General features: G+C 42.2%; 1 protein-coding gene across 1 annotated transcript; it reads left to right on the top strand.

Moving 5' to 3' along the window:
• Positions 1–4,107: 4,107 nt before the first annotated feature.
• On the top strand, positions 4,108–8,669 carry LOC118416846 (polyamine oxidase 7-like). The gene is made up of 3 exons (XM_035822119.1): positions 4,108–4,230; positions 6,195–7,179; positions 7,682–8,669. The coding sequence occupies exons 1-3, from the start codon at positions 4,162–4,164 to the stop codon at positions 8,209–8,211; spliced, it is 1,584 nt and encodes a 527-aa protein (XP_035678012.1). The 5' UTR covers positions 4,108–4,161; the 3' UTR covers positions 8,212–8,669.
• The last annotated feature ends 4,859 nt before the right edge of the window (positions 8,670–13,528 follow it).

The following is a 13,528-nucleotide window of genomic DNA, read 5'->3' on the forward strand; positions in this document are numbered from 1 at the left end:
AAATTTGTACCGAAAAAAAGGCAAAAACATTGCTGGGTTTGTCTTTATTACTGACCTTTTGTGTTTACTACAGACTGTATATGATTTTGCATATATTTTTCACATTGCATGTCAAATTTATGCTAACATGCAATTTCATATGAAACCAAAAAAAATTAGCGCACATATGCAATGATGGGTTTCTGTAAATGCATTTAAGTTCGCGGGGATTTAATTTCGCGGTACCGGGACTTTTCGCGGTGGATTTAATTTCGCGGTAACACCATAGACGGCAGTCTAATACCACAATAGAAAAAATGTTCGCGGTGGTGTTAAATTCGCGGTTAAATGATCGCCGCGAAAACCGCGAACATTGATCCACCGCGAACATTTCTGCATTTACAGTAATGTCCGGACTGACAAGTCCAGACCTGAACCTGAACTGCTGGACCTGAATCCGGACCTGCACCTAAATATGAGTTTAGGTATGCAGCACTAAGCACAATTTATGGACAGTGGACAGTGCGTATTCTCTATGTCTTACCTGAACGTACTGTTTCCACAGGTTATCTGGTCGTGTGTCACAATCTCCTGTTCGCTGAGGACGAAAGGTCCGTACAGCACATTGTACAGGTAGCGGTGACCTTGTCTGGGCCAAATGATCCCAACACTATCACCACGAAGACCATTGAGATCAAAATAGCTTTCTGGAGGAGAGTGAAGAAGATTTTCTGGTGTTGGTGTCTCTGGACATGCTATGGTCGAGATTTTGTAGCTTCATTCCATGGTAATGTGACATATGTAATTGAGAAAGTGAAGAATATTCATAGATGGAATTATGCAAATAGAGATTACTGCATGATTAATAATGAGAAAACATCATAATACCATTGCGCTTAATCACAGAAATTTCATACTTGTGCTATTTGAATATTACATGTGCAAATTATGACCTCATTTGCTTAAATTATCATAAAATGCTGGTATAACCATAATCCGTTTTGTTAGGAGATGACGGCCATACTTTGACAATTTCTGTTAATTGTGTGAAAAAGATGAGCAGATGCTTTGATGTATGCAAATGACCTCATTTGTATAATAAATGTGAAACGATCAAAATAACTTGGCATGTATAGGGTCGTGGAACTCTAGTTATCTTCTAGTAGACGAGTAGACGGACGTGTAGATACTTTCCAAATGCAGTAGCATAAATAACAAACTCAAACGGAGATTGAGATTGCTTTTCAAACACATGAATTATTCTTGAACTTAGGATTGCTATTCATTAATGACCCCTGATTGTTCTCCCACTCAACCTCCACGAAAAGCGGCCTTGATATGGATCAAATATCGAATTTTAATAAAGGTACAAAACGAAAAATCAAAACAGTCCATCGAACGTTTACCGTCGGCAATAGCTCTTTTACCATCGGCTGTTTAAACTTTCATCCATTCATTAATTAGTTCATCATAACTCAAACCTTGATGATGTTCCAACATGTCCTCATCGTCTGGTTTCTTCTCCATACGATTGGTTCGGCAAAAATGGTGTCCCAGCGGCTTCGCGTCGCCATTGTCACCCTACACGTATCGGCAATGTTTTGTCTGTAAACTGAAAAAGAGGAACTATATACCTTGTCTTTGGAGCGTGCGAAAATGTCTTACAGTTGCCAGACCGTAAAAAAGATCCTAATTAGCTATCTAGTTCTTACAAAAAGAGAACATACACTAATATTGTTCATATTTGTATGACCCATGATCGAACTCAGATCAGCAATATGGTCGTCTAACATTTCAGTCACCGTCACGAATGGTTGACACGCCAACGTATTGAATGACATGTAACAAAGCACGGTCCAACAACAGTGTACACCGAAGGGGAACGTTTTGTTTAGTTTTGGTCAGCGTTGCAAGCCGAGAACAGCCAACGTTGTACTTTTGCTCTACATGTCTGACACTTGCCAATTCGAACTCACGGGATGGGGTGTGGGATAGGGTAAGGGGTTGCTTGGGGGAGGGACAAAAACTATGAAAGTATATTCTGTAAGAGGCTGCAATTAAATATATAAGGCTGAAACTTTGCGATAGTTGCCATGTGTTTGACATGACTGAACGTCACGTCTCGTGCTTTTGTCGCATGTATATGACCTTGAATAGCCACTACTGAAGAAAGTTGCAGGGGGGGGGAGGGGCTAAAAACTGCTATTCAGAGGTCACAAGCATTACCTACACGCATTAACTATTCACTTATCTTTCACATATATACTTGATAACACACTGACGAAGTTTTGGAACGCTCGTCCGACCGCCAGGCATGGGGACCATAACATGACATCTACACATATGTTCACACGAAACATTATGAATTCTCCATCACCTTTCATCGTCCTGTTTAAGAACATTCTAATCACTGGAACTCTCTACCTGGTCGTATCTAATTTAATTAATTATCCCTCCCACACCAAACGCCCCCCTCCAACAGCCACGTTACCAACACCTGTGCAAGAACCACAATATTTACCCATAGTATCTACTGCAATTATGTTTTTGTGTGTAATATAAGTTCAAGAAATTGCACTAAATCAGTAACCTGCCAATATTTCCACCTTTCCTGTTCCGTACGAAGCTTACCTTTCGTATGTCGCAGCCGAAATACCTTGTGTTGTTGTACGTACGTACCTGCCTTTATATTCCTGGTTGTTTCATCACTTCCTCTTTTTTTATAATGACGTCATGACATGCGCTGTACAAGCACACGGCGAGCGACATGGTCACCCGCCACAACTGGTAGAGCATTCGTCTCGGAATCTATAGGTCCTGAGTTCGATCCCCGCCGTGCGCCGACGTCGTTGTGCCCTTCGGAAAGGCACTTAACACAACCTTCCTCACTTCACCCAGGTGTAAAAATGAGTACCTGACTTCGGTTGGGGAGGTAAAAGACTAACTTTACCTTTTGTCTGTACTATGTATGTGGCACTGTTAATATATGTTACAGAACTTGAGTGCAGTGCCCCATTGTCCTCATCTGTCCAAAAGCAAATAGAAAAAAAATGCGTGCCAATAGTTGGCAACTTGGCATCATTAGAATGTGGTCAATAGTAGTGACGAAAGTGGGGCTAAACATGAGTGCCATTATCTTTTTTTAACTACAGCTACAAAACGGTTACCTTTCACTGCAAACTCTCTTTCTCGGCATTAGAGAACCTTACCACTTCTCATCGCTACTGTCACCCAAACCAAGGAGGCAACGTTTTGTCTGTAAACTCAAAAGAGGAACTATCTAACATTACCTTGTCCTTGAAGCATACGACAATGTCTCACAAGTGACAGACCGTAAAAAGTATTTTCATAGATATATATTCACTTTTTTAGACTTTTCCGACAGTTTCAAATTCGAACTCAGTGTTACGGGGGGGGGGGGGGGGGTATAAAACACCAACTAAGAACATAATAACTAATTGATCGTTATGTGTTACTCGGTACGTGCTTTCTTTGGAATTGTTTTGTTTCTAATTCTGCCAGTGTGTGGTTGGAAGAAATAGTCCTACGGATACTTCCTATATATTTAAGGATAATCTGTTTGTTCTTGAAAAACAATATATAAAGAAAGCACAAGACCTAATCTACGATAAGATGCATGTAAGTTATTCTGCCCAACACTGCATAGTTCAAGGCGTATTTCAAGTAAGTGATAAAAGAATACCATTAGAACCTGCAATGAAAACAACAATGTAAACTTTTACATTTATTTTCGACAGAGCTAAAAGAACATAAATCTCTTGATATGGTCGAGAAAAGCGTTGTCACTTGCCCTGACTGTCTGTAAGCAATACGTACATGAGTGCATAGCCTCATCTCAATGAAGACTACTAAACTTTTCGTCACTTACACCGCAGCAATTGCAGTGTGTGATAGTAGCGTCAAAATCGCAGGAAAGTAAATGCAACGTGACGTGGGGTGTGCCGCCAAAGGGTTGACCTACTTTAAAACACATGTCCTCTTTTTACGCTCTAAATCAATTACCGTGTCCTCTTTTGTTCGCTGTTATGGTCCCCTAGCTCCCATGCATACATTACTCTTACACAAGGGTGTGCGAGCAAACTGGCACAACCGCTTTGCCCGTTCCTGTCCAACAGGTGATATTCTTAAAAGTTGGGAAGACAACAGTCAAGACACCCCACCATGTTCTCCCTGTGGCTAGGAATAGCAGTGTCTCTTCTAATAACGCTACCCATCTGCAAAGGCGAAACGGTAAGTATATTTTAACGTTGCGTCTTGTGTATGCTGTTAACCGTGGGAGGTGTTCTCTTGGTTAGAGTTATTGACAAATAATCCAAAGATTCTGGGCTCAAATAAGGCCAGACGTTTTGTTAAGACAGTGCTAAGGTACAGGTGTGTGTGTCGGTGTGTGTGGAGACCTGTGCTTGTTGACAGTGTTCAGGAACTTAGGTTGCTTAGCACAAGAGGGACAAGACAAGTGTTTTCATCACCAAAGTTTACCGAACGATGCAACCAACGCGCCAAACCAAATATAAGAACTCGGAAGACAATGAAAGGAAGTCTATACAGAATAATTTACTTACTAATTGTTACTATACTTACTTATTTATACAGAATAAAGATTATCGATGAGGGAGTAGGTTGAAATTGCTAGTTCTTTGGGTCCCCTAGGGGAAGAAGATCTCCATGCCCCCCTCCCCCTGATAACTTGGGCTGGGCGAAATCGCTGTGACACCAGTCTCACCCAGCTTGTTGCGCCTAAAGGTGGTTTGCCACCGATGGGAAACAAACAAACACTGTAGGACCTAAAAGTAGGTTCTTCAAGTTCCAAGCAAGCCTAAACGGATGGGCATTAGAAGCCCTGAAAAAGGTCAGTTTACAACCGCAAAGTCATAATGTATTACGTTGTTGCAATTTCGACATAGAAAGAAAGAACATCAAATCATTGTGCCGGGGGCAGCCCCATATATGTTCCTACACCCCTATATGTTAGTATCAACGTTAGGGGTAGGGTCTTGGCAGCAAATGGCTCTCTGTACAAACATGTATGGTTGTAATAACCAGAAGTGCCATTAAGTTAAAAATTTTCAGTGACAGTAATAATGGTCAGTATTGTCTAAGATGGTATTGGCCCTATCAATAATGGTTGCTACAAAACATTGCATTTCATACGTCGTTACCATCCGCCATCTCCTTATTTGTTTTAAATTTGGTTGCACGATTCTCCAAATTTACGGAGTCATGCTCTAGATACAATGACAAACATACCAAACAGTTTATATAACACTGAGAAAAAAAATCCAGCAACTGCACCTAATAGTTTGTGTAACGCAAACTTCCCTGTCTAGGGCATTAACGGGCCCTTCATAATCTTAAGCCAGGTGGCACAAGCTAGTTACAATAATCTAATGTGTTGAAGTTCAGGATTCAATGTAACAAATATGTGAAAATGAGCTTTCTTTTTAAAAGCCAGTGGAGGTCATTGAACTACAGCCGACGCACAGGCAGTATTCGGTAGCAGCATCAAGGCGTAAATTCACGGCGACCGAAGAAACATCCGACTTATACAGTCTCGGAACGAATGTATTCCTTTACCATTCAGCATAGTTTCCAGCTCAATGTAGCTCACAGAGGAGTTTTAAGCTTAAAGAAAAAAGCATGTTTCAGAATGCCACCAACATGCCGCCAACGTACTGCGATAAATGGGAACCAATAGGCGCAAATGGGCAGGAACTAAACACTAACTAATAAACGCCAACAAGCGCCATCAATTCTGTTAAGAGTCAGATGTCTGTTTCAGGGTTTGTTCTTATGAGTCTACAAACCTAATTTGATATCATTAAACATACATAGTACGAAAATACAATGACGTAAAATTTGGTAAATAGTTTGTATCCGTTCCACTAGGTCATTTCTGTTACTGTCTTTCAAGGTTATACTTATACTTTATGATATGTTACCTATGTTGTACGAAGTATGATTAAACATCTTTGTATCATTAAAAATCTCTTTTTTATGCATTCAATCATTTCACATTAGTTTTAATTCATTGAAAACGCTGCGGTATTCAATAACCTGAGAAAAGTAAAACGTACTTTGCCGCTTGGCACCTCAACTGTGGGCTGACTTACTGGAGAGAAAATATAGATTTCAAGGAATACTGCACATTCAATAACTCAGTTTTCGTATGTGTTGTTTTCCCTCTTCACATACAGGTGAAGACCAAAGTGTTGGTCCTGGGTGCCGGGATGGCGGGAATATCGGCCGCACGTAGCCTCAACCAGAGCGGCCTGACCGACTTCATCATCCTCGAAGGTACCAACCGTATCGGGGGTCGAGTTTGGAAGGTGCCGTTCGGCGGAAAGACCATTGACATCGGCGGGAACTGGGTTCATGGGGTCTCCGATGACAATCCGGTATGGGCGATGGTTAAGAGTTATAACATGACTGGAACCTTTAGCAACTGGGACAACATCACGGTAAGGAACAGCACTGGTCAAGTTGTGACCTCACAGTGGCACACAGTCCTCGCTTCCCTCGACGAACCATCTGAGACCGCCTACGACCTAGCTGTTGAGAGAAACGCGACAGGACAACCCGATATGCCGCTACGAGCTGCTCTGAAGTTAAGCGGTTGGAACCCAACCTTGCCCATGCAGAAAGCTGTTGAGTACGTCAGCTATGACTGGGGTTATGGAGAAGAGCCAGATGTGTCGTCTTTGCTCAGGGGGGAGATCGAACCGACAATCGAGCAGTTTGGCGAGGATGATTACTTTCTAACAGACCCACGAGGATATGTCTACATCATCGATCAAATGGCAAAAAGCTTTCTCGCAGGAAATGACCAACGGCTCAAGCTCAACAAAACGATCACCAGCATCCAATGGGGGAACAATGGTGTCACTGCCACCACCAAGGATGGTTCTAGATACACCGCCGACTATGCTATCGTGACCTTCAGCATGGGGGTTCTCCAAGACAACTTGGTCCAGTTTGTCCCGAGTCTGCCCGATTGGAAGCGAGAGGCCATCTTTCGAGTTCGCATGGCCTTGTACACGACGATCTACCTGAAGTTTCCATCTAAATTCTGGGACGACGATGAGTACATCGTGTACGTGGCGGAGCGCAGGGGCTACTACACCGTGTGGCAGAACATGGAGGCTGAGGGGTTGTTTCCAACAGGGACCAATCTTCTTTTAGGTCAGTCATAATAACTTTCTCACATTCACTCACAAAAAGAAAAGAGTTCTCCTTAATTCTAACATCACAAAACCCACACATATTAGAAAATGTGGGATCTTTCGTCTCCCACTGTCTTTGAAAATGGAGTCGAACCCAATAACCCCGCCTCTAGAGTTTGCTTTTACTAGCTTTAGACAAGAGTAAACACTTGTGATATTGTTTTTTTTGCACTGCAGTTGTTTGAATCCCTTATGTTACCTGCAATTATTCCACGGGCAAGAATTTGCAATAAACTTTATATGATGATGTATGAAGATGAACAAATGTTTGGCATCCGTCAACAGCCCTAGGAACTAAAGCCCAAAGCTGTTTTTATGTTTTGCTGATAAGTATTTTGAAGGCAGTAATGTTCGCATTTAACGAGCATCATATTTTCTTCCTTAAGTGACAGGCTTTGCTCTTCTCCAGGCTGTAATGTTCTCGTTCATCGAGTTTCATTTGTGTTCTCTTTTCCTTTCAGTGACCTTGATGGATGATGAGGCACGACGTGTAGAGGCCCAGTCTGACCAAGCAACTCAGGCCGAAGTCATGGCTGTCCTCCGCACCATGTACGGAGCCGGCATCCCCGACCCTACAGACATCCTGGTGCCGAGATGGGAACAGGACCCGTTCTTCCGCGGCTGCTACGCCAACTGGGGAGTCGGCATCAATGATGAGGAGCTGCACAAGCTGCAGGCTCCTGTCGCCGGGCGTCTTTTCTTCGCAGGAGACGGGACAGGACCGCACTATGGCTACCTGCAGGGTGCCTTCTTCGAGGGAGCGAGAGTAGCTGACGCCATCGCGACGTGTGTGGGAGGAGGCCGGTGTGAGAAGGAGTACCAGCCGCCCCGCGGGGGTTGTACCTGTCCCGCTGCAGACAACTTCGACAGCCAGGCCACGGTAGACAACGGTTCCTGCATGTACCCCACCAGCAATGGAGACCGTACCATGCCGTTTTCAACATCATTCTACATTTTGTCTGTTATGATCGCAGTCAAAGATATGTTGTAATGTTATGCACTTTCTCCTTAAGAGCGAATATCTGTAAGGGTCAAACAATGGTGGCACCGGTCAAAAAATCGATTTGGCTCATACTTTGCACAGTGATAGTACTTGCTACATAACCCCTCAAAATAGTTTCTTTCTGCTCAGAACCTCTCGTTGCTATGGCAACATTCCAAAGAAGTTTGTGGGTCATTTTTCCAGGTTTTGGCTTGTAAAAAAACATGAAAATTGGCCAACTTTAGGGCACTATGACTGATCAATGCTTTAACTTAATAAAAGCAGAATCTGCTGATTAGAGAAATGCCCAAACCTGCATTGAATAGCAGTAAAGTCAATCTTTTGTACACTTCTACTCAGATCTCAACTCTCCTGGCATGAAGGAAAATCAAGGAAATAAGTTAAGAATGCCCAAGAAGCGATTTTTATAACTGCAGTATTTATTTTAGTAGCTGGAGCATTTACAACTAGAGTTCGGGGACCTCATACCTCCATGAAATATTTATTGCTTTTTTGTGGATGGTATGTATAGTCGGTTGTATTTGAGAGTAATGGTTATAAATGTTATGGGAAAGTAGTGGTGTATTTATTTAATGACACAGAGGATGTCCATCTGATTAGTAATTATTAAAATATGACACTTAATTGTGTAATGTGCGTTTAAGAGGTCGACGGCATATGGTAGCGTGGTGTTCCTTAAGCTTGATGTTTGGCATTTAAACTGTCTAAGGTTGTCAGCATTATTGAGGTTCGACTATGTGCCTCAGAGCGGTGTGGTGGGAGGAAGTTGGGAAACTCAGAAAGAAGAAGGGATGTGGCCAACTTTAGTCAGATGGTGATTTGATTTTTCATTAATATGTCATAACATCAGCTGTTCACACGGTACAAAAATGAGATGCACACTTTCCTCTGATAGCCCTACATTAACTGTAAGATGAATACTTGGCGCCAACCCCGTCTGCTAAAAAACAAGTACCATTGGCTACGAAAGAGACAACTAACAACTGTCCCTTATCATAACGAAATCAGAACATCTGTATCGCCCATAAAACTTCTGACACCCAACCCATCTAAGATGAGAGGACCTAATGGCATTTTAATCACCATGTCACTCAAATCAGCAGTACAGTATGTGAGACATCCATACCTGTTAAGCATTACCGTTAAATGTACCTCAACTTCTTACAATTATACTTACGCTTCACATCTCCATGATATCCCAAGCAGACATAAATAAAACTAATTATCATATTAAAAAAACTCGGGGTTCCCCAAACAGCTGTCATACAAATCACCTCACTATCTGCTTGGAGCTAAGCCCATTAACAAACACTTAAAGCACGATGCCTGTTCCAATATATCGCAGATATAGGGGGGATTTCTGATATTATTACATCGATTATAACGACAGATACGGCGCCCAAAATCACTTCGATTCGAGCTTTCATCACAGCCCACCAACACAACAAGTATGAAACCAATCCATCCAGCCGTTTTTGAGTAATCTTGTACACAGACAGAGACACATAACAGAAAATATAACCTCCATGACATTTCATGGAGGTAACTACTGTGCCAACTGTTACAGTTCTGTTTATTATCAGGCACTATGGCCAATATGGACGGACAATTGACAGTACATTTAAAAGAAAGAACAATAATCTACTGTTTAAAATCAAAAATACAGGACTCACATTGCGTCTCGTCGTGCACGTGGTCTGTGCACGACCTTACAGTAGTTACTCCAGAAGGTGCTTGTGGAGACAGCATCAGAGCATGTCAGCGCTCTTACAATATCGTTCTCGGACGCCAGGAGGCGAGTCGCAAATGAATGCGTCAGCTTACGCCTCCTGGCGTCGAAGGTGTCTAAGCGCAACAGTGCAAACAGCCAGCTGTTGCTGGTGGATCTAGGTTGCGACGTCATGATTTTAAGGGCGTCGTGGAATGCAACTCTGACTCTCTGGAGCGCGGCGGCGCTGTGATTAGACCACACCTGTACACAGTACAGGGAACAACAATGTGACATGAACAGGACTCGTTTTGTCTCAGCAGAACAGTTACCGAATGTTCGGGATAGGGTGTTGGCTTTGGTGTACAGATAGCGAGTTTGTTTGCGAATGGAGTCATCGTCGGAAAGATCAGAAGTAATTTGGTAGCCAAGATATGTGGTTGATTGGACATAAGGTAAAGGTCTGCTGTTGAGCGTAACCGAGGGAGGCGTCCCCTGTAAGCGGATACGCTTGCAGGGGAAATACATACAACTCGTTTTCCTATCACAAAATGTCATGTCATTTGCGAGACCGAAGGACTCGCAAACATTGATCAATTTCTGTAGGGCCTTTACAGAGGGGCAAATCAAGCAGATGTCGTCGGCATACAATAAATGATTTACGCAGACCTTACCGTGGAAGCACCCGACATTGGCGGAATTAAGCCTCGCAGTTAGGTCTGCAACATACGTATTAAACAATAACGGGGACAATAGGCTGCCCTGGGGGACACCGTTACCGAGGCTGAAGCTGTCTGAGACGGTAGTTCCCCAGCGCACAGTGAGGACTATCATCTTAAACCAATATACAATGATACGCACTAAGTATACAGGTACGTTTTTGTCTATCAATTTCTGAAACAATACATAGTGATTAACCTTGTCAAAAGCCTTGGCGGCATCAAGAAAACAAACGAAGACGGGAGAACCTCGGTTTTTAAAATAGGAGATGATCTCTTTGAGGGCAAAAATGCACATGTCTGTACCATGGTGCTTTTTAAAGCCAAATTGGTTCGCTGGGGAAGTCAGATATTACAGATGTTACAAATATTTCAAACAGTCCTAAGCAGACATAAATAAAACTACTGGGGGTTCCCCAAACAGCTGTCACCTCACTATCTGCTTGCAGCTAAGCCCATTAACAAACACATACAGCACGATGCCTGTACCAATATGTCTCAAATATAGGGGTGATTTCTGATATTATTACATCGATTATAACGACAGATACGGCTCCTAAGATCTCATCGATTCGAGCTTTCATCACACCCCACCAACACAACAAGTATGAAACCAATCCATCCAGCCGTTCTTGAGTAATCATCTACACAGACAGAGACACATAACAGAAAATATAACCTCCATTCCATGACATTTCATGGAGGTAATTATACAAACTACTTTGCAATATTACTGACGCACACCTGGCCAAAACCTTTGCTTGGAGAATACTTATTGATTGCTTCTACCATTGTGCGTTATTTGAGTAGAGATGAATGCTACCCTTTGATAACATATTGATGTCACGGGCAGGCATGCTGGGAAATATGAGACATGAAATGAACCCCTTTTTTTGTAGCGAACTGTAGGTAATCTATAATGAAAACACAATGAGCTATATATATTGTTATGTTCTAATTATTGCCGATGCGTAGCACCGGCTATGAGACGGAAGAAGCGGTTCCATGGATGCATGGATGGATGGATGGATCGGTCACTGTAACCAAATAGCCCTTCTATACATGCTATTACGTAATCGAGCCAGCGTGGTCTACAGCACGGTACCTATCTTCCGTAGATCGTAGGTTCGAACCCCACTTGCTAAATTTTTTTTTCTTTGTTAGACAAATCTCATGTAGTGTTTTTTTAATAGAAGAAAGACCAACTCAGTAATTCGATGTTTAACCCTATCTAGACCAGGCTTTTTCGGGATTCCTGGGACCAGGGGGGGGGGGGGGGGGGCTCTTTTGACCCCCCCTTCGTTATTTCAAAACGGCTTGGGTTACGATCACCAAATTTGGTGGGAATGATTTACAAGTATAGTTTTATATTTTCTGTAATTTTGGTATTGTTTTGACGTAATATGACATAATTATGACGTCATAATGTCATATTTTGGGCTAAAATCATCAAAATATGAAATTTCCGCTATACTTATATGAATTGAACAAATCGATGACTATAAAGGTTATCTTATTGGTGTCTAAGTCTGCCAAGTCTTTTGTTGCCAATGACGACGACGCTGACGTCTGTATGACGTCAGAAATGACGTCATTTGTCCGCCATCTTGGATCGACAAGCTTGAATTTTCTAAAATACGACTTTTTCCACATATAACCCCAAAACCGAATAGAAATGGACTAAAAATGATCAAGTGATTGTGTTTTGTAAGAAAATAAAAGATTTTGACGGTATTTGAGTAAAAATTACATGTATTTATCGTTGAAAATGACATTGTCCGCCATCTTAGATTTTGACCCATGACGTCATCAAATTAGCATAAATTATGAATATCTAATTAGAAATGTAACTTAAAATTACAAAGGATGTTTATGATATAAATAATCAAGTTTGATCTAGCAATAAAAGTATGAAATCCTATAATTCAAACTGAAATTAGTAAATTTGGGAAAAATTGCCTGTCAGAAACCCGTTGCCATGGCAACACGAAAAATCACAAAGTAAATTTTTTTTCGCAGAATTGTTGCCAACAATATTCTAGGAAAAGTCAGCAAGTTTCCTAGTCCTAGCACATTTCGTTCGCCAGTTATACGACGTCAAAGTTGGCGCGGACACTTTTAGCCCCCCCCCCCCGGCCTAGATAGGGTTAAAAACTCTTTTTTTTTCGTGTGATTTTGTTTAACATCCAGGCTTTTTCCAAAATACGCACCGGCCAGCTTTTTCAGAAGCTTTCTTGTTTCTGTAAGGTTTTCTGTTCGGTTTGGAAATGCCCCTTGTTCTGCAGTGTCCAATATATTGCCACTACTGTTAGCTTTGAGAGCTGTTTATCTTAAAATCGCACGGACTCGAGACACCTGAAATAAAATTTGCCTCATTAAAGCCAGGACGCGGCCTATGGTGCATACAGCTACTCGAGGAGGCTGACATGGCTGAGCAACATCACATCAACATGAAGGTTGAAGAGTTAGGCAGTGTGTGCCCAGCTCTTTACCTTCTGCTACGCAAGAGCCGAGTATCAAATTGCCTAACAAATGTTACCAGCCGCAATGATAAGCTGCACTGGAAATTAATTGCTGTCGTGTTTTTGCGTTGTTCTGTAGGCAATCTAATGTTATTCAAAGGGTCAAAAGTGCGTCCTGGGGACAAAGATATATCTTTTAGCTGGGAATTACGGTACACACCTTATATCTTTAGAGAATGCTTGAGAAGAATATCATTAATTGGAACGTCTTACTCCGACGTCACGAGGACAACAACATCGGTGGATTTTCGAGGACGGGGAGCCCCCAGCAGCAGGTGGAAGACGCGCACAGCAGAGCAGACAAGGCTGCTGAGGCTGGCCGAGACAATGTGGGACTAAGTAGAAGTCTTCCATCT

This window comes from Branchiostoma floridae, chromosome 5 (genome assembly GCF_000003815.2).
Source record: "Branchiostoma floridae strain S238N-H82 chromosome 5, Bfl_VNyyK, whole genome shotgun sequence".
In the NCBI taxonomy this organism is placed as follows: domain Eukaryota; kingdom Metazoa; phylum Chordata; class Leptocardii; order Amphioxiformes; family Branchiostomatidae; genus Branchiostoma; species Branchiostoma floridae.